This window comes from Aplysia californica, unplaced genomic scaffold (genome assembly GCF_000002075.1).
Source record: "Aplysia californica isolate F4 #8 unplaced genomic scaffold, AplCal3.0 scaffold00435, whole genome shotgun sequence".
NCBI lineage: Eukaryota > Metazoa > Mollusca > Gastropoda > Aplysiida > Aplysiidae > Aplysia > Aplysia californica.
The window spans coordinates 549,370-571,799 of record NW_004797705.1 but is presented as its reverse complement, the minus strand read 5'-3'; the positions used below and the strand labels follow the sequence as shown (position 1 = coordinate 571,799).

Genomic DNA, 22,430 nt, shown 5'->3' with positions numbered 1-22,430 from the left:
GGATTTTTTTTTGTGTTTCTGGGGCCGGCCGTAGGTAGAGTTTCTCTTTCTAGTGACGCGGGCCACGCCGGAGTATAGCTTCTATTTTCTCGCCCCCCCCGGGAGTTTCTTTTTTGTTTTTTGGCCCGGCCCCAAGCGGGGGTTTGCATTTTTTTTTTTCCCCCCCCCCAGAGTTTTTTTTTTTTTTTTTTCGACCCCGCGGGGGGTATTACTTTTTGTTCTTAGAGCCCCCCCCCGGATAATAGCTTCTAACCTATTGCCCGGGCCCCACCCCGGGAGAAAACCCCCCTTTTTTTTTTTATACCAGTACGGATCTTCCCGGGCTTTTTATTGATCAATTTGATGTTGTCTATAGGGCCTAGAGTTAGTTTGAGAATTTTTGGGTCTTTTTAGGGGAAAAGGGGGGGGGGGGGGGTTGCTGCAATGAGACATGGTTGTTTTGCAGGCAACGGAGTTCTTGTTGGAGGGAGTTGAGATAATTGTATTCCAAAGTTGCCACGTAAGCTTTTTCATGAAGGTCTGGGTTTAATTCTTGATTTCAGATTTATTTATGGGTCATCTAAAGATCTACTCAGGTGTGTATGTATGTATGTATGTATGTGTGTGTGTGTGTGTGTGTGTGTGTGTGTGTGTGTGTGTGTGTGTGTGTGTGTGTGTTTGTGTGTGTGTGTGTGTGTGTGTGTGTGTGTGTGTGTGTGTATGTATTTATGTAGGCCTATGTCCTGAACTTCTAAACTCTCCCTGTCCCTACAATAACACACAGATGAGAAGGGGAGCCGATGAGCTGCACTAAGGATTATCTCCCCTTTCATGAGATGGTCAAGGTATGTATTGACCCCAAATACTTGACCATCATTGAATCAACACGTCTGATACACACGCCAATACCATTTTGCTTTTGTTATAATATATGCCTGATATATTTCATATATTGTATATGCCTGATATATTTCTTATATATATTATATGTGCCTGATATATTTATTATACACTGGCCGTGTATAACAATCGGGTCAGGTCGTGTTTGTCATGTGAGCACTTGGCAGGTCCGTGCGAGGTCAAGGTCATGTCAACGGCTGTGTGTGAGTTAAGGGGTTATGTACACGATACGAGTAATTTTCTAGGGGTTTGACTTTCTTTCTATTTTTAAAGGTGATATAGACTAATTACAGACTAATTAGAAGAATCATAACGGAATTTGTCGAGTTTTATGAAAAAGTTGGTCTCTATGGCGGCCATCTTGGATTTGTGGCCATGTTGCGGGGGAAATCGTTTTCCTCAGAAAATATTATAATTCAATCCTCAAACTTTACACACATATTTACAAACAAATTATCTGTGATCATAGGCTTTGACTTTTTTCGTTTTATTAAAAACAACAAAAATATTGATATATCATTGGACCAGTGCCGAAAAAACGAGTATGATGAGAAAAAATCAGGAATATTTTAAAAAGTAATCCGTATTTCACAAAATCCCCGCCTATGATCACAGAACTTTTTATGCCGTACCTGTGTGCCAAATTTCAAGCATGCAGCTCTGATAGTCTTAGAAAAACGATTTCCCCCGCGCGGTCACCATAGTGAAAAGTACTTTTTGAGAAAAACGCAAAAAAGATTGGAAAACGTCAAAGTTAAAAAATCCATTGCCTTGAACGCGATAAATTGAATTTTTTTTTAAACGTTCACACATTTTTCTGATGGAACTTATCAGGGTATTGGTGGTTCATTTTTTTCTGAAGTTACCATTCAAAAACAAGTTCTCATGACTACCTTCATTGATCTTTAGTCCCTGCCCTTGACCAGTACAAATCAGAGGAATCATTTAGTGACATTCCGAGATAACGTCAACACACAGTGCGTGCGTGCGTGTGTATGTACATTAATTGGTTATGTGTGTGTATGCATGTATGTGTGTGCATGTATGTGCGTATGTGTGTGTGTGTGTTTGTGTGTGTGTGTGAGAGAGAGAGAGAGAGAGAGAGAAAGAGAGAGAGAAAGAGAGAGAGAGAGAGAGAGAGAGAGAGAGAGAGAGAGAGAGAGAGAGAGAGTAAAACGCATCCCAATTATGACGGAATTCAAACAAGTGCTCACATTTTAAAAGCCGTAGACAGCACAGTAAATTAATTTAGCAAAATGAGGACTATACTTGTGGATTTAAATTTACGAAGTCATAGAAGAGAGCCCCTTTATTCGTACAGAAGTTCTGGGCTGTCAAAGAATGTGCTCTGCGTGGTGGCAGTCACGAGAGACTGTCTCCTTTGCTCGGCGTTGAAACGTGATTTATTACCGTCTGGCACTGCTCTCGCAGATTTTGTCGAGCAAGGTGTTTTATGTTTTGCCTCATTTCACAAAGAAGGGAAAATGTCTGACCACACATCTAATCTTTAAGTCTCTAAGGTAGTCCCATGGTTGGAAGTCCATGGGCTCAGATAGGAATACCTTCAAGTTCTGACACAAAGTATCCCGCGACTTTTGTCGAAGTGATTCTGGTTCCACTCCTGAGTCACTCAATGGCCACAGCCGCAGTGTGCAGAGCTGCTCCTTCTTGCTTGAACAACTGATGTTTCCGCTCCTGATGTCCCACAACATTTTCTCTGTGATCTTCGCAGCAGATTCAAAATCTTCAGACAACAATCTGCTGTCACTGTTACAGCACCATCGTCTTCAACCATGAACCAGCCCTAACCACTAATTCTGTACTGACTCGATTCAACACACGCTGTAGCATTCTGTGTGCGCAGGTTTCGGTAAACGACGTTGTCGATTTTTTCTGAACTCCAGTAAATGTGATTTCTTGGGTTCACGTCTCCGTTCAGATAGAAGTGGACTTCATCGCCAAACCACTCTTTCCATGAATGAAAAGGCCTATTATTAGAACGGCACCTCAAAATCGATCGACACATTGTGATCCGTTCCCTGGTGTGTTCACATAAAATACCTTTGTGTACGTAAATATGACATGCCTTCAAATGGAGATTGTGTCTCAAATTTTCTGTAAACAAAAAGTATGAAAGGTGGAGCTCAACACTCCGACGGCGACGACTACGACGTAGTGATGTCTGTGACGTGGTCTCTTCAGAAGGCCGAACGGCGTCAATGTTCTCGGCCTTGCACAAATTTACTGCTATGTCGTTAACCCTTCCTTTGTCGGACACAGACACACATGACAGGTCCTCTTAAAGTCTACATACCGTCCAAGGATAGTTTTGTTTCAGGGAAAATTGCATACCGTCTTATTGTTGACATTCGACGATGAGATTTTTGTACATTATGTGAGATGTAATCTGCATGTTTCAACTCACTTACTTTCAAGGGTGATATCGATCAGGCAACAGTAACTGTCGAGAACTTTTGCTTGAATTGCACCAGAGTTGGGACAACAGATACACATATACACACACACGCACGTGCACGCACACGCACACACACACACACACACAGAGAGAGAGAGAGAGAGAGAGAGAGAGAGAGAGAGAGAGAGAGAGAGAGAGAGAGAGAGAGAGAGAGAGTGCATTCCGGTTTCTGTCGTGTAACAGGCGGTCCTCTCCCTCTGTCTCATGCAGGAGACCCTAGTCCGATTCCCAAGTGGAGAGAATTTTATCGAGTATTCCCATAAGCCCAGGTTGGCCCTGGTATGCACCGTCGGAAGCCCGCCCCCTAAATTATCTAAATTGTGTCAACGGGGTCGTAAAACATATCCAGTAAAATTTAACTTTTCTTCAGTGCTACATATATATTATATATATTATTATGAACATGAAAAGAGCAGAATATAAATATACAAAACACAGGAATACATATAGATAAAGAGAGAGCAAGAGAGAGAATGGGGGGGGGGGAGAGGGGGAGAGAGAGAGAGAGAGAGAGAGAGAGAGAGAGAGAGAGAGAGAGAGAGAGAAAGAGAGAGAGAGAGTGTGTAGGGGATGAGGAGAAGGTGGAAAGCAGAAGAGAGACGGATGGAGAGATATACCAAGAACCCCCTTCCCCTCTTTTTCTCTCCATCGTCAACATGCTCCAGTAGCTATAGAGTTACGTTTGGCTAAGTCTACTAGCTTACTGGCATAGTGAGTACTCTATAGATGAGATCAAAATTTGGAGAAAAATAAACTGAATCAGAGCTAGATGTAGGGTAAGCCAGTTAGAGTACATAAAAATGCATGTTCATTTTTTTTTTCAAACAACCCCTGCTTTCCTTCCGCACATTTTCTCTTACTCATTGGTACAGCCATGGACCAAAACCAGACATTGACCGCGCCTGGAACACGTGCTAGGATTGGTGTATGTGTAAAAAAGGCATCTCATTGGGGACCCGAAAGTGACACCGATAGGTCATACTGTACATGCTATTGCAAAGAATGATCTACAGTACGCACAATCATTGTCCCTCCCCTCCCCTTCTCAGTGGACCAATCGTGGGATGCTTAGACTAGAGTCATTTGTAGATGGTGAAAAATGGGGAAGGTATAAATACCGCATATCACCGCATATCACTAAATATCACCGAACATCGCTAAATAATATCACCCCCAGGTCACTAAATATCACCGCATATCACTGAATATAACTGCACGTTACAAAATATCACTGCATATCACCGAATATCGCAAAATGTCACCGCACATCACTAATAAATATCACCGCATATCACCAATCACCAATCTCTGACTCTCTTTTTGTCTGTGCATCTCTCTCTCTCTCTCTCTCTCTCTCTCTCTCTCTTCCTCTCTCTCTCCCTTTCTCCCTCTCTCTCTATCCCCTCTCTCTCTCTCTCTCTCTCTCTCTCTCTCTCTCTCTCTCTCTCTCTCTCTCTCTCTCTCTCTCTCTCTCTCTCTCCCTCTCTCTCCTTCTCTTTTTTTTTCTTTCTCCCCACCCCCTCTCTCTTTCTCTCCCCCTCTCTCTCTCTCTTTTTTTCCACGAATTGGGGTCTTTAAAAAATGAGGGCGTTTTGAAAAAAATGTCCAGGATTTGGTGGGGACCCTGCAGTTAGTGTTCCTCGAGCGCTCGCAAACTCGCGATTCTGTGAAGCCGACTGAATCACGAATCGCCACTCTCAGTCTCATATTTGGTGACCTGGATCAAGCTCTAGTCTGGAGTCCCCCCCTGTTTCACTCTTATGGCGTATGGTACACACAATAGGAACAAACCAACACCAATGTTGCACTAGGCACATTTCTTTCTCTATTTAGTTATGTGCGGGGATATTTAGTGATGTCCGGTGATATGAGGTGATATGCGGTTTTTATACAATGCGTGGAAAAAGCAGACTCATAGCTCTGACCTACTCGTAGGACAAACTGTCACGCAAGGTTTGAGGTGCTTTGAACGTCTGTTTGATGCGTATGAGGTTATTAAAATTTGTCTGAATGGATGAGTAAAAATCCAAGGATTTCTTTTTTTTCCGAGAGTCCGGTGTCGGTGATCCATTATAAAGGTATTCGTTTTCGGGTACAGTGCATTGGATTGGTTGTTTTTAAAATAATATATCATCGCTGTAGATAATGCTGATCCAATCTCTAAGCTTTGCATTTCTTTTGAAAAGTGTGCTTGTTAGCTCTTGCATTTTCATACGAATAAGACAGCCAATGGTTAGCTGTGTTTATGAATGAACGCAACGCACAAACAATGACCAACGTAATACATGTACTGCAAGCTTCACCAGGACTACACTTTTCAACACTACAACTACTAGTATCTCATAGCGCACAAGAAGTTCATCAAAGTTCACTTAACTAATAAATAGACAATGACGCAAAGAGCCCCATGAACTATTAGTATGAGGTTGTGAGATATCATACGATGCTTTCACTCTACTCGCTGTGAGACAAAAAATACAAAATGCACACACATAACCAACATTATTGCAACACACTAGTCCCCCCCTTTCTCTCTCTCTCTCTCTCTTCCCCCCCCCTCTCTGCTTTTTTTTCTTTCTCTCTCTCTTTTTCACTATCTTCTTTTCTCTCTCGTTCTCTCTCTTTCCCTTTCTCTCTCACTCTTTTTATCCATCACTCCTTACAAAATAATGACACACAATATGGGAACTGTAAGGTAAAACACGGGGAATAAACATGAAATGAAACGTGATCATGAGAGTGAAAACTAATTCTAAGATCGTACCACACATTAGCCTGTACCTTCAAAGAGAGAAACTCGGATTACATGTACTTGCTTTGTGGCCTACACAAAAATCAAGAGGGGTCAGAAACAGAACTAAATCTCGTCAAATACAAAAGCGAATCACATGATTCTGTCAGTGAAAGGAGTGATGGATAAAAAGAGTCAAACAGCTGTCGAATTGAAAGAAGAAACAGCGGTACATGTAATACCGTTGGAAGTTACATGTCGCGCAGCTTTCTGCAACGGAGTATTGACGTCATATTATTATTTTTAGAAACGGGGATTCGTTTTGTCAGAGACGACTCAAAATTTACTAGAAGAGGAGTCCTCCGTTCTGCACATGGTTGCTCAACTGCCAAAAATACACAGATCTTGATCGTCCTGATTGTTTAGGGATTTGAAAGAAGAAGAGGAGCTTGGGAGAACAACAGTACTAAACAGGATAGGGTCATTCGGGGGAACACGGTGTAGTTGTCACTGTCAAATTATGGGCTAATGTGAAGAAAATGCGCCAACTTTTGACAAGGGTGCCCTCCGGAAAAAGCCTATAAATGAGAATTGTTGACTTTTTTATAATGAAATATCAAGCGTTATCGATTCTTTAGATATTCAGGTACCCAAAATTGGAGAAAGTTAAAAATCGATTTTTTGACCCAAAATCGGGTTTTCCAGACCCGTGACATGCTTTAATCCAATCACTAAGAGCTAGAATCTAGTCAAAAAGGCATTTAAAAGTCAGATGCAATCGTGATCATTATTTGATTTAAAACTGTGATTTTTTGTGATTTTGTTTTGGTGTGATTTTATTGTGATTTACTTAGTTTTCATTCATGATTTTTAAAATTTTCCGATAACTCTATACTTTTGTAGAGAGCAAGAATAAATTATATTGTTATTTATATAAACGTTGTGATGCACAATCCTGTATTACAATCTTTAAACTTTAATCAACAAAACGATCACCTATAATTTTTGCCTTTGGTGCCCTTGCAAATTGCCTCGGTGCCCTCTGATTTTTAGGCCCCACCGAGGCAATTTTTGCCTGCCCTTCTGAACACCTAATTCAAGCCCTGCAACAGACAGCAACATATTCTTATTTTATGACGTGAACAATAAAACTGACACAGTACAGCCCCGGTCTATCAAATAACCCACATCTTATACTCATTGCTATTCTTTAGTAAAAGTGAGTCTCTAGCCCCTTTTTTCTACCAAAAATGTGAGCAAAAAAAACCTACTTGCACTTTGAAGCTGGTATAAACCCGATCCCTCGCAGTCCAAAAACTGGCCAGATACTGAAAGGGGAAAAACACAATTTGTGATATAATACATGACATTATTACAAGCTATTTTGAAAACTTCAGAAAACATGACCAATGTGCACACATGGTTTACAAAAAGTGAATTTGAGAACTACACTTGTTTGTCAGCAACAAAAAAATACACCTAGTTCTGCGACAACATACAGAACTGATACCATAAAGCGCAAAAAAAGAAGACATAAGCAAGCTGCCGATTGTGAATTGGCCATGTCAGAAAGCCAAGACAAAAAAAAAAGATATTGCTATAGGGAAAAAATTAGCATAACAGATACAAAGAAAGAAAACTGAAAGGAGCCAACCCAACAAGAATAGTCACTGCACACTGTGCAACAAAGTATGCCTGTGATGTGGGAAGCAAAAAATCCACCCTTTCAGTTTATCAACTTTGCAAATAGAGGACTGACACTTAATGCACAAACAAAATGTATTGTTTGTGATGAAATAGAGAGACATTTTCCAAAATTGCTTTATCAAAAGGACACTTTCATTTCTCTGATCAAAGGCATATTGCAAAAAAAAAATATACTGATGGTGAGAGACAAAAATGGACCATCTCCCTTAAAGCCTATTTTACAGAAAAGGCTAAAGACTAATTAAATTATAAAACAAAACTTCAATTCAAGTTTCGCATCAACATTTCAAGTATTTCAAACTACAGTCAACCCTGTATAAGACGGCCACGCATTGCCGGGGGGAAAAGTGACCATATAAGATAGGTGGCTGTCTTAGGCAGGACTGATCAAAATGAAGAAAACAAACTATTTACTTCTGAGGTCCCAACTGAAGGTGGTTGCAGGCTTAGGACTGCCCTTGGGCTGATTAAAATGTGTAGTAGTTGTTGTTTTATTTCTTTTGAAAGGGGGAGAGGATAGGACGGTTTTTGAGGGACTTTTTGTTGTTAGTTTTCTTTTTCTTTTTAAATTATGGTTCCCGGAAAGGTCAAAACAAAACAAAATGTTTCAGACGAGGAAGGCCAAGTGTCATGGTAAAGCAAATAAAAGGTTCGCCACCACTGGGCGAACGAGAAACACTTCTGTTGCGAGTTTGTGTTGACTTCCATTGTTATAGACTGGGTTTACGACTGAGTTGTGGGCGGGGCTTATACGTTATGCCCGATCACACGCTTCCCTTACCAGCAGCCGAAAATTTATCGTTAACCATTGGTCAACTTGGGTAAACATAGGGAGTGACTTAAACAACATGACCGTTCATCCATTGGAGGAACTGACAACAACGACAGGAGAATGAATTATGATTATGACAGCTTGTCCACAAAATCAGGGGAAAATGCATACTTTTTGACAAAGTCTGGCCGTCTTAAGAAGGTAGATTTGGCCGTGGGTTGATAAAATAGGGTGGCCGCGTTGGACAGGTGCCCGTTTTACACAGCTAATTTATATCGAAAAAACGGAAGGGGGAAATGAAAAGTGGCCGTTTGTACAGGTGGTCTTCTTATAGAGGTGGCCGTCATGACAGGTTCGACTGCAGTTTAATTTGTTATGCTGTTATTGAGAAGATATAAACAAAACAACAAAAGTAAGTTCTAAAAAATTCTGGACTTGGCCACTTGTGCTTAAAATATATAATATGAGCCTTATATAAACAAGTAAGGAAGTCACAGCTTCGAATCATGGAAGTAGCTGTCTGCCTGTGAGCTCCTTACCTTCCCACATGTCATTGTAGAGTTTATCAACAGTGTTGTCCAACTCCGCTTTATCTTGCTCACTCAAAGACAGCTGCTCTGTGGCCTTGACCCAGCTACTGAAAGAACTAAGCCACATGGGAAAGAGAAAGTGAGTAAGTTTGTTGAACAAAGCATTGAAAAAGTTTTCATGATGGACAAACCATAAAAGAATCATATTCAAATCAGACTTGAGCCCTCCAAATCTCCATCAGCTGAAGAAATCCACAAATCAACAGTGACACAGAAGCCAGCTTTATATCTAACAACAGCTCTTTCTCAACTGTATGTATAGGTCATGTGACAGACTTTGTGTCAAGCTTGTCAGTTGCAAAGTAATGCTGCAGTATAGGCTTAGAGACCTAAAAATGAACAATCACAAAAGTACAATTCATGAAATAAAGCTCTCAGAGCAGAGAGAAATTGATTCATACTCCCTAACAAGATAATCCATTGCCACCAGACTATCTGTTGGCAATGCAGTGGGTTAGAATTTCAAGAGAATTAAGTAAGTTTTGATATTACTATCACATTGTTGCAATCAGTCTTTGTCACTTTTGATGTCATTTTTCATTAAGCAACCTACAGGCTTCAGCTCTTAGATTGAAAGCCATGATGGATATGTGTAAGCATTTGTCAACTACTGGCTTGTCCCATAGACTGTGCTCTCAGAGTTTAAACCTGACAAACCCACTAACCACAGATGGTCAAAAATAGCAGAATTTCTCAAAATCTTCTCAGAGAAAGCTGGATTATGGGGTAAACTAAGAGTCACCAGTACTTTAGGTTACCAAGATCAAATAACGAATTGACTGCTGCAAAGAGAAGATAATGAATTGTGAAGAACCAAATTGTTCTACATTTAAGAACTTTAACATGAAAGTAGGGGATAAAAGCAGATTTTGTGGTAAACCACCACTTTTTTAAAAGTTGATGGGATGATAAGAGTAACCATGGACCAAAAAACACATAAACTGAGCAGTCAATGAACACAAGAACTTAAAGATGTTGATGAAACTCTTCGAAGTTTTGGTGTAAGTCAGGTGAAGAAAAAAAGTGAATCTTATACAAACACGAACATTATTGTTCAGAGGCTGTGCCAAGGGAAGCAACCGTTTCATATAAGAATGCACTTTGGAACTCCATTGGTCTTTTCCCTTTACACTTGTGCTTTGACTGTATTCAGGACAAATGTGAGGCAGCGTGGTGCAATCAGGCGCGGTGTCAAAATAATGAAATCGGAGAAATAGGCATTTTTCTGGCCGTTGGGTAATCTTTTTCAAATTTTATTTTTAGCTCGACACTTTTATGTCTATTTAAAAACACTTTCTGTGTGGGTTTTCCACAAAAACCTTGAACAAAGGCACATAAAATGTAAATTTACATTTTCCAAAGACACTCAAGCTTTGGAAATCACAATACTTCGGCAGCCATTTTCTCGCTACTTTTCCCTTCGACATCAGGCGCCCCCACCTCTTTTAATCGCAAATATTCCGACTTCTATTCAAGATAATCGGGTGTTCTTTTTGTCAAATGCAAGACAAATGAAACAGCTTTAAGATTATACTATAAACTCCATATCCACAAAAATTGATGAGTGCCTGATTCCACCACGTTGTGACACAAATATGTGTTGCAACACAGTGGAGTCAGGCGCTCCTTGAGTTTGGGACAAATGGAATCAGGAGTATCATCTTAAAATTGGCATTGCTTTTAATTTTTCTTAAATTCCGATCTTGAAAAGAAGTTGATATATTTTTAATTGAAGGCTGTGGGGTCACCTAATATCAGAAGTAAAAATTAGCGAGAAAATGGTCGCCCAAAGTTTGGTGATTTTCTAACTCTCAGTGACCTTCAAAAATGCAATTTTATAGTTTTTGTGCCATGTATCAAAGTTTTTCCGTAAAATCCACTCTGAAAATGTGTTTTTAAATGGACATAAAAGCTATACTAAAAAGAATTTTATTTCTTTTTAAATTGCTCAATGAGCAGAAAAAGGTTGATTTCTTCAATTTCTTTATTTTGACGAGCACCCGATTTCACCATAAAAATGTACACCTTTTATATGTCCAACACTCAAATTCAGTGATCTTGAAAGCCGAGCTCGATAACTTCATTATATGTTAGTTTCACTGAGCTTGGGCAGATTGGGGAGATGGGTGGTTAAATTAGGTAAAGATAAAAATTCAATTTCACTTAATGCTAAAAGAAAATGTTTTCTCCCAATAGTACCTACCATTGCATCCCTGTAATAAAAGTTGTCATCCTTGTCATCATTAAAATACACATTCCTCATCGCATTTGATATAATATTGTAGTCTAAAACACAATGTGGGTTGCATCCATATTGTGCTCTAAACTCTTCTAAAGACTGTAATCAGCTGGAAATGTCATGGCAAAAGGGAAACAGTGGTCTGTTCTTTTCTTAGCAGTGCCTGTTGATAAAAAGTACTAACCTTGAACCAATACCTTGACCATTGGTCCCAATCAAGGCTACAAGAGAGTTAAACCCTTCAGGAGTGAACCACTGAAACAACAAAAAGCATAATATTCATCTCAGACATTTTTCCCAATGACAAAGTGTACTAAATCCTCAATCAATTTCACAAATAAGCAAGATACTAGAAGGTCCAAGTGGAATCAAGAAAAGAATGCACACGGACAACATAATTATGCTTGGAGTGTTTCGGCTCTTAGCGAAGTAGTCCTTAAATCATTGGGGACAGGTACCAAGTACAGCAATAGCAATCTTTGTCCCCATTTTGAATTGGCTCCTATTAAAAAAAGCAGTTTGCACTGGGGAACTCTCATAAACCTGCCTAAGCACTGTGCTCCAGGCTGGTATCACAGTAGCGGTTTGACACATCCCTGCTCTGACTGGAGAAATGTCAAGACACTAAGAGTTAACCTCTCTGTGCAACAAAAAATTTTCTTTTCAAATGGGGGAAAACAATGGATTTTTTTTCTCTATTTTATCAATTTTCTTTTCAGTACAAATATACTCTCATCCTATCTTTTCAACATACACATCGAGAGCATCACATATGGATGTACATAATATGTACATAATAAGTCAATAAAGCACAACACATCTTCCCTCTTCAACCACAGGAAATTAAAGCCTAAGACATCTATGATGACGCCTTGAAAATAAGAAGGTACCCTTGGCATCCAAGTCAGAAAGCAGTTTTGTGCCCTTCCAGTCAGTTAATCTGCTACTCACCTCCTGAGCAGCTTCCTCGTACAATATTGCAGCCAGCTGTTCCCTCAGCACTTCTCTCTGAACCTGGCAAATATTATTATAAAGCATTAAGCTTTACAATTTTTCTTTATCTCGGAGTCAATGAAATGTGTTTATATAAAACAGCACACTGCAATCTCTAGATTGGTGGATTCAAGTTTATTGTCATCAAGGAAAACAAAGAAAAAAATCAGAAGCACTGTGACTGTGCGAACTTAACACATTTAAAGACACCTTGACAGGAGCAAGAAAAAAGGGGTGGTGCCTTAACGACAGCTACCAGAGAAAATCTAAAATCTATTGTAATGTATCACTTCCCAAACACAAAACACAGCAGGTTGTAAACTGCCCTATGCGCTGAAATGCCATTGAAAAACAGCATGACTGGGACATGTCTCACAGTTAGATCACCTACAAAGTTGATTTTACCCTCTCTCCTAAACAGCATTTGCCAAGTTTCATAGAATTGGTGGACAAAAACAGAAAAGTTTGAATTGCTCATTAACGGGAGGAGCTACCCTTGAGGACCATTTTCTATGTCTGTTGCCCGAGATCAAATGTAAGTACACATATAAGTTAGGCATAGTAAAATCTCTTGATACGCAATTTTATTTTGGCATTGCAACAGCGGTTGCTGTGGAAACAGCCGCCATCTTGAAAATAAACAATGAATTTCAAATTCGTAAGGCGTTCTTATTTACCTACCAAATGTGGTGAGAGTATACCTGAACCAGACCCTATCAGAGTAACAGCAAGCTTATTTCAATAAGTGCAAATGAAAAAAATATATGAGAATTTTCCCAAAGTATAAAAAACTTTTTAAAAGTTTAGGTTGTGTAATCGCTTGCCAATGGAAAAGTGTTATTGTTTTCGCAAATATCTCTCTGTTATATTAATGGCAGCCTTGCCATCTATGTTTCCTGAAAGTTTCATCTCAAAATGATAAAAACTAAGGAAGGAGTAGGGAAAAAGTGGAAAACAAATTACATTTTGCGAAAACTGACTATTATTGTGAAAATTCACTATATTAACCCATCATCATGTTTTCAAAGGCAATTTACGTGGAGAATATACACTTTCTCAATTGTATCCATGCTATTTTTGGACAAAAAACTGGTTGATCTTCAAAAATCAGCCAACAGAAAATTTGCATAGCCTGACCCAAAATCTGCAAAATCAAGGGTCGCTCCCCCCCTTAACTCTTTCAAGACGTAGTTTTTTGGGGGTCTAGACATAATTAACTTGTGGCTTTATTTGGCTATGCAGGTGGTGTACAAAATAACTTCATAGAAGCATAACCATCCCTCAAAACGTAACATATGATATATCAAATTGAATGAGAAATACATCCCAATATGAAACAAGGATTAATTTTGAACATAAGTATGCATTAGAAGGGTTTGAAAAGGCGATGGTGATGAGAAAAATACATTTTGACGAGAAAAATTACATTCACCAAACATGTGAAAGCAAATCAGCATATCTATCTTATATACAGGTCAAGAGCATAATCCATTAATTTCCGAATGCGCAGCTTTTTATTTGAAAGCAATATTCCAACTTTTGTTAGTGTTACGCAATTTATACTGAGTTCGGTTGTATCGTTTTGTTGATGCAAGACAGCAAGAACTAATTCACTCTTTTTTCCCCAAACCCACGCTTTGACAAAGTGAAACTTGATGTTTTTGTTTCCTAAATCCTTTCCGAGTTTTTCAATAGCAATATAAAGTAATTATAAATGATGGATCAAGTTAAAACAAAACAATAATGAGGCACCCTATCACAGCCGATATATCGACGATATGTCCGCAAGGGGTGTGGACTCCGGAAAGAGTTTTAAAAATCGCTTGCTGTCACGATCTTCTCTGATACAGTCAGGCTCCCAACACAATTGGGTGAGAGGATAGCCCATATTAGCAGAGTACAGGCTGAGTGAGTTAATCAATAGCTTAAACTAGTGAAACTGTAGTCAGCATAGCCAATAAGAGTACTTTCAAACACAGAATGTAATTGCTTGAAAGGCTAGAGAAAATACGAAACTAAGTAATATTTTTTTTTTAAACAAACAACTAAGCAGTGGGATGAAAAGTTTACAGTCGTTTAGCTATCCAAGAAAAACAGAAGCAAAAACAGCTGCACATTTGCTCACCTTGAACTTTTCTCCAAGTAGCTTGTGGGCTATATGCTCTTGTTGATTGACAGTGTGACTGATGAAACCAGAGAACATGGAGAGCACTGAGCCTTTATCACTTGCCTGTCAAGAAAAACAGTGTCAACTTTGATGTATTACATGCCTAAATGACTACTATATTTTGTAAAATGAGCCCGGTCACTTGCCCCTTCCTACATCAGATCATCTGCAGCCTGTCACATGAACAAGACACTGGTCTGGCAACCAGGAAAATTCCCCTGACATACACTTTGTGTCTTCTCAGCACGCTGCTCAATCCAACTATTCTACATATCTGTCCCTTTCAACACCTCCAACCGAACCAAATAGGAAGTACTTATTTTACATTTCAGACAAGCCGATTAAATACTCGGGCAGGCACTAAGCTGGATGGCACTTAGTCACAAACTGGAAACAATTTTTACCAACTGAAGGCTAACAGATAATCAAGGACTATAACAGCCTTCCACACTTTGCCAAATATAGCTATGCTGCACTGTGCAACCAGCAAATGCCTGAGTTGTAATTAGTGATGTATTGTGCAATAAAAGCTTTTCGTTTATGTAAACTCTGAAATACTGTCTGCACACATTGTACATATACCTACTAAAATTTGTCTTGCCTTTTTTTATCAGGCTGTCCATATACCTTAAGAAGAGATAAACAACTCACTTGTTTGATCATAGCAATCATCTTGGCAAGTAGCATGATACTGGCAGTCTCGGGAGGGTAGTGGAAGGATCTGAGTAGGTTGTTAGTGGAGTTGAAGGGAGCATTCAACATAGCAGAGACCAAGAAAGGAAAAAAACAAGACACTATGAGAAACAGTAGAGTGCACAGACAACAAAAAGGTGGTTCCAGCCACTATCAATGCAATAATATATACTCTTATATATGTGACATTTCAACTTAGATATTTATACATTTTCTTCCATTGACCCCTTGGACATAAAATTTCCATTCCATACTATGAAATAGCATGTACCATTTAAAATGTAATAATGTATGTCTATAGAAGAAAAAGATGTTTTAGATTAACTGCAGATGTAATTTTAAATTACCAAAAGCCTCATTTGCCAAAGGTAATTCAACCCCTAGACCAGTAAAAGATTTTTCACCAAATAGTAGAGGTCATGTCTAAATCCCCCTTCACACCCTCTTAATATAACCAGTATCTTTTCCAATCATTAATTTGTTTACTCTAGTACAGATCAGACATCCCACTTATGTAATTCATTTCAAAAGAAAAGCATTTGGCCCAGTTTTATGACCAAAAGGGGCAAAGCAGAAACAATAGTTAATAATAATAATGAAAATAAAGATCGCTTCTACAGCATCCACTCCCTGGTGACTTTTGGCATTTCACAATAAAATAATAAACAATTTGACAGCTTACCCAATGATATTTTTCATGCATAACTGCCCATTCAATGTACAACAATCTTTCCAAATATAAATGCATCCATAATCAGACAAAAGAATACATACAACATAAAAAGAGTATACCCGTGGCTGCTAACCATACCATACTTTAAAAAGATTCAAAACTAACTGGTAAAATAGGATTTAAACTTTGCGATGGTGAAAAGTATCCATACCGGTCACCTGACGCAGTTCTGCGCCAGGCCCGAGAAGTCCGTTGCAGTCACTGTCCTGGTTAAGTGACCAGATGGAGTATTTTGTACGGCTGGCTGTGTGACTGCAAAGTGTTAAATAAACGTGTCCATAGACCAGTTTTAAATGTGGTCAACATAGGCCCCTCTGAAGGGAATTCCATACTGAGGGAGCAGCTGTTAAAAAAGCTCTACCTCCATTTTTCTAAAAAAATTTAAAGGCATAGTCCACTGGGGTTTTTGTTTGGGTTTTTTTTGGTTAATGGATCATAAATCATGAGATGGAATATACTCCTGTAGTAAATTAGAAAGGCATTGTGGTTCCAGGTAATCAATAAGGGCTTTGTCAGTGAACCAATAACAAACATCACAAAAGTACATCTGATCACAGACTTTCTTCAATCTTGTGTGCTGTCCCACCATGAGAGTATTTATACCCCTTGTTAAAGAGCAGTAGATCTTTCATTTGCTTGAGAAATGGAAGCACACTGACACAGTAATTATTATAATGGATACTTAATGCAGCAGAGGGGGTAAAAAAAGAAAAACGTGCCAAAAGCACCCTCTAATCGCCCTCAAAGGTTCATTCAACAGCTTCAAACTCACAAAGACTATCACTCACCTCCACGTCTCTCCAAGTACAGCCAAAGGATGAGCAGGGTCCTCTCGAGATGAGCCCATGCACAACACTTGGTGATACAGACTAAAAGCAGCATCTCGACAAGCGGGGCTACAGTAAACCACCTTCAATGGAAAAAAAAATTAATCAACTATTAATAGCAATCCAAACAACAAAGATCCAAAAGACATTGAGATGAAAGGATCTAACAACCAACAAACATTTACTGAACATAAAATCTGCTTGAAACAACAAAGACATTTCAAGCAAATCTAATCTCCATGTATCTGTAACCCACAGCCCTTCTGAATCTTACTGGTTTGGGCAGTGTATGAGACCAAACCTGTCATCAGCATTCTTCAAAAAGAGCTCAAAATTGAGAGGTCTGGTGTGTGCATATCATTATCTTCAGCAGTGACAAGCCACAAAGAACAGACAAAGCATCACAGTTGAAACAGTGAAACTCAACTTCCTATCCAAATAAAATACTATAAAAACGCTTTGATCTTAAGAACAGTAACGAAAAAGACCACAACAGAAACTTCAAGACCTACCGCGTGCTTTCAGGAAAACTAATGACTGGAAATTGTAGAGGCTATTTGAACCTAAAAGGAGGACAAAGACAAGAAGAGAATAATTCTTGACCACAGAATAAACAACAAAGTTTCCTTTCAGAGTGAAAGCATATAAGATATTTAAAAAGATACGTCTAAATAGAACCACAACTTTACTGTACATAAAGCGGCACAGACCCAAGGGAGTGCCCCTAATTTTTTTAATGAAAAAAATTCATGATGAAGTCTCAGATGAGATGCATACATCACCTAGGATACTAATATTCCAGAATAAAAAGCATGAGGTATCAAATTTCCCATTTTCTTAAAATTGCACACGCCTTGTCAAGTTAAGCAGGAGAAAAAGCAACAAGCTTACATTTGCAAATAGAGAACTGTATTTTATATATTTTATCTGCTGTGCAAGCAGTAACAACCTTACTTAGAGCATATGAGTCACCAACCAATCTAAAAGTGTGTGGCTACATTTTGTCAATTAAAAATAGAGAAGAAACCTTTAGCAGTAAAAAAAATGGTGCGAGGCAGACTGGCAAAGTAACAACACATGAAAGATTGTAGTATGCGAGTTGCCAAATTTTTGGGGCATCTTCCCTCACAGTATGATAAAACAGTATTTATTATATTTGCATTGTTTCGCTAAAAAGATGAAGACAATGATATGCACTTCACAGCATGTCCAGACCAAGAAAACCTGGCACTGGTGACCCGTTAACGGTCACTCAAGATCCCACTTCTGTGAGGATTTTACTAAATCACCTTGTTTAAAGGCACAAAAAAAGTAAATTTTCATTTCCCAAGGACTCTCAAGCTATGCAAGCTATCAAACTTTGGTGGCTATTTTCTCGTTAATTTTATCTCTGATACCAGATGACCCCCACCTTCTTCAATCTGAATTTTCATGACTTCTATTCAAGATAAATGGGTATTTTTTTCATCAAATGCAAGACAAATGAATAAGCTTTAAGACGACACGATTAACTCAACGTGCCCAAAAATTGACGAGCGCCTGATTCCACCGTGTTGTGACACATATAGACAGCTGGTCGCTAAGGACAGGGTCTGACTGGAAAAGGCATAGTAGAGACTATTACTTTAATTATTCTAGTTTCAGTAAGAGTTTTACGGCACTTGCAACACAATAAGGTCATATTTAAAGTGCCGAAGAATAGATGTGTTACAAGAGAGTAACATACACAAAAAAGAAGGAGGGGAGATTTATATAAGGACGACAGATGTTTGATAGGAAAGAAGGAGCAAACCACAGCAGAGCACCCGCCAACCACTCACACTTCAATTATGACAATGGATTCTCACATTGGACTTGTTGACCACCAACAAAAACAATTAAGCTAAAGATAAACATACCCTCCTGTGGCTCCAACATTGTACATTGTTATTTTATTTTTCCATTTTAATTTCCATCTAATTTGTTATCTTTATCTATAAAAGCTTTTTAAGAAGGACATTTTACCAGAAGATTCAAACGTCCCCAGGTTAGCAGTCATACACAAAACTTAAAACAACACAAGAGGAAAAACACTTTTTTTTAAAAAATACCCTGACCTAGGCAGCCGACGTCCACTGCAAGAAAAGCTACACGACCTGTCATATGACTGCAGCTTGACATTTACCGAGGTCAGCAGCAAAGTGTTTGTCGAGTAAGGTATGGGAAGAGAGAGTGAGCCCAGTTCACTGGACACTCACACATCACTGGGTAAACGCTGCAGCAAGTCCCGCCCCCTCTTGTTTAGTAGGTTGTGCCTGTACATGCTATAAGCCCAGCTGCTTATTTGCAATAATTGAACGTACATTCTCATTCTGAGGACAGGTTGGAGGAAAACCCCTGTAGCATGTGACTTCTATGAGTAGGTTTTGAGACCAATTCGTCACTAAAATGACTGACCATGGCCAAATTGGACAGGGACTACTATGGACAGGTTAAAAATGTTAAAAAAGACAAGGGTGCCAAAGAAAAGTGGCCATTAGTACAAGTGACCGCTAAGGGGAGGAGACCACTAAGGTGGGTTTTTTACTGTAACTGGAATTCTAATTTTCAGAGTTGATTCAATGCAATTTTAAAAGACATGTGACAAATAAATGTAACCTACCACAACAGTCTCAGAAAGAAGAAATTTAACATGAATCTGTTACTTGTAAGGCCAGACTATAATTTACTTGTAAAATATTCAGTACATACTGCCAAAATAGATTGCATTACTTTAGAAATGACTCTGTGCGACAGAGTGAGAATTTAAAAAAGAGATCGTAGGAGAAAGGAAAAAATCGAAACAAAAAACCCTTAAATTAGCAGTTTAACTAAAATAAACCACCTTACTTGACATTGAGGACACTGGACAAATGATGAAGGATCAACTTGGCAGCACTCTGGATGTGGAAGTGACACCCCAGTGTTGCCTGTCAGCCTTTGTGCCATTTTTTCAGCCTTCTCTAGCGATCTCAGGCAGAACTCACAAGCTTTATAATTGTACAGCTCATTCCATGAGAACTGAGCACAAACTACTGGCTTTTCCTCCAGTATGACATCTCCTTTTTTGAATGATTTTCTTGCAATCAAGCCCTTTCCCTGTGAAAATAAGCAAGTGTACAGTCACACTAAATATAACACTTTCAAAATATTATTCAAAGGTATTAAAAAAGTGTAATAAAGGCAAATATGTGTCTGCCTATTGTTATAAAAATGTGAAACTTTCATCATTTCTGTTACAGGGCAATTCCAATTAGCATAACTTACCTGTTTATAATGGGTGTCAGTGGACTTTCTGTTTTAAAATTGAAATTCCCCAAGCAGGTTGTGCGTGCGCCAGCTATGAACGTCAATGCAGGATCTTAAGACTGACAAATAGTTCTCAGGTGACGCTTTCATTTTATTCTTTCCCTTTGTTCTGTGTTTATTAGAGCTGTTTTGGGGGGTTGTTTCTAGAGTAAAGTGGAGTTAGCATTCTACCAAACCATCTGACATTGATCTCCAGCAGTTTGTATCATTGAGCTGAGTTCACTCCAAGTTGTTTTAAGTTTTCCTACGCCGAGTAATCACAGACAATGACCATCACATAATTACCGAAGTGTATAATACAGACCCGGTAACCGGGAACAAAGTCACGAAGTATACAGACCCGGTAGGGGAACTTTTTTTGTGATTTCGGAAAGTTTCAGCACTCAGACCCGGTAGTGTGTTTGTGTATGTGTGTGTGTGTGTGTGTGTGTGAAAGAATGAGAGAGAGAAGTGCTAGCAAAATATGACATGCCCCAGTTGGCAGGAGGGAACGAGAGAAAGACAGAGTGGGAAATAGGTAGGGAGAGAGAAAGACAGAGACAAACAATGAAAAAGAAAAGGCGAGCGATACACAGAGGAGAGAGAGAGAGGCAGAGAAATAGAGAGGGTCACTGCTCGATTGAAATTATGCATTGTTCTTTTCTTCAAATTATGATTCCTCCAACTCCGAAACGGAGGAAAAACGATTGTTCATCGAAAAGACATCCGCAATCTTCATTTAGATCCTAGATCTAGGCTAGCCTCGAAACTAGATCAATGATTTATTTCTGTCTGTCTAGAACTAGACCTACGCCATGCCATAGACCTAGAAGAACCTAGATCTACCCTGAGCCAAGAGGGCGCTGAAATTTTCCGAAATCACAAAAGAGTTCCCCTACCGGGTCTGTATACTTTGTGACTTTGTTCCCGGTTACCGGGTCTGTATGTATACACTTCCTATAATTACAGCATAGCCCTCTCATTAGTCTCACACTGTCATCCCCCTGAATTTGACCACGATTTGATGTTTTGCAATTCGGTCTGAAAGGCTATCTCTCCGGCACGTGAATCAAAAAGTAACCGTTTAGACTTAGAACCAGAAGTAACCACCATTGGGGTCAAAACTAGATCTACTAGATCTAGAATCTAGTCTAGATTCTAGATCTAGATCTAGATTTTCTCTGGGTTATATTTTTCATATTCGGACTCGAGTCTGAATAGTCACTTCGTTTGTCTGTCACGAAAGTTGGGACCACATATCCAAGTAGCGTCGAGCCCCAAAATCGATGCTTTTTCGGTAGTTCCCACCCCCCTTATTTGAGCCTAGAATCTAGATCTAGATTAGATCTACATCGAGATCTAGATCTAGACTAGATTCTAGATCTATAGATTCTATACATTTAATGCGTGGCCAGCTAAGCGCCTAAGATTCTATCAAACCTAACAACTGCAAAACATCAAATTATGGTAAAATGGAGCATGCCCCCCTGAAACCCCCGGCGCTCTTTCGGTAGTTCCCACCCCCCTTATTTGATAGAGCCTGACCTACATCTAGATCTATATACTTAATATACGTTTGATTCGCGGCAAGCTAAGATGTCAAACCTAACAACTGCAAAACATTAAATTGTGGTAAAATTCAGGGGGACATGCCCCCCTGAAACCCCCCACCTTGTTTTTATTAGGTCAGGGGGGCAAGCCCCCCTGAAACCCCCCTACTCTTGGGGCCAAAACCGGCGAATAACAAATGCGGGGTGGGAACTACCGAAAAAGCACCAAACCCCCCACCATATTTTTATTAGTTCTAATCTAGATCTAGATTCTAGATCTAGATCAGGGGGGCAAGCCCCCTTGAAACCCCCCTACTCTTGAGGCCAAAACCGGCGAATTTACAGTTGCAGGGTGGGAGCTGGTCGAAAAAGCGCCCCAAAATCTAGATTCTAGATCTATCTAGATCTAGATCTAGCTATATATATATAGATATAGATTCTAGATCTAGTCTAGATCTAGTATCTAGATCTATATCTAGATCTAGATTCTAGATCTAGATTTTTCTAGATCTATATCTAGATCTAGATCTATATTAGTTATGTCTCATGAAAATTTCAAATTTCTCACAGATTAAAAATTTTACAATAGGTGGATGCAGCTTGAAAAATGCTTTCCAGTGGTACCAAATTTAGCATTCTACGATAATTAGAACTAAAGTTATGGCGTCTTTTGTAACGTAAAAATGATTGTTTAAACATATAGAAAAAATGACGTCAAAATTGTGACCGAAAAATTGATAAAGTTGAAAAAGGGCATACCGCTGTTG

At 39.1% G+C, this 22,430-nt stretch overlaps 1 protein-coding gene across 1 annotated transcript in view; it reads right to left on the bottom strand.

The window, feature by feature from the left end:
- Positions 1-7,357: 7,357 nt before the first annotated feature.
- Positions 7,358-22,430, bottom strand: part of LOC101861602 (SET and MYND domain-containing protein 5) — a gene marked incomplete at its 3' end in the record, with an annotated part of 24,454 nt that continues 9,381 nt past the window's right edge. Inside the window, 8 exon segments of the mRNA XM_005104775.2 lie at positions 7,358-7,414; positions 9,105-9,211; positions 11,579-11,649; positions 12,346-12,408; positions 14,513-14,617; positions 15,206-15,275; positions 16,769-16,890; positions 19,676-19,924. Coding sequence (XP_005104832.2) covers positions 7,358-7,414; positions 9,105-9,211; positions 11,579-11,649; positions 12,346-12,408; positions 14,513-14,617; positions 15,206-15,275; positions 16,769-16,890; positions 19,676-19,924 — 844 coding nt within the window.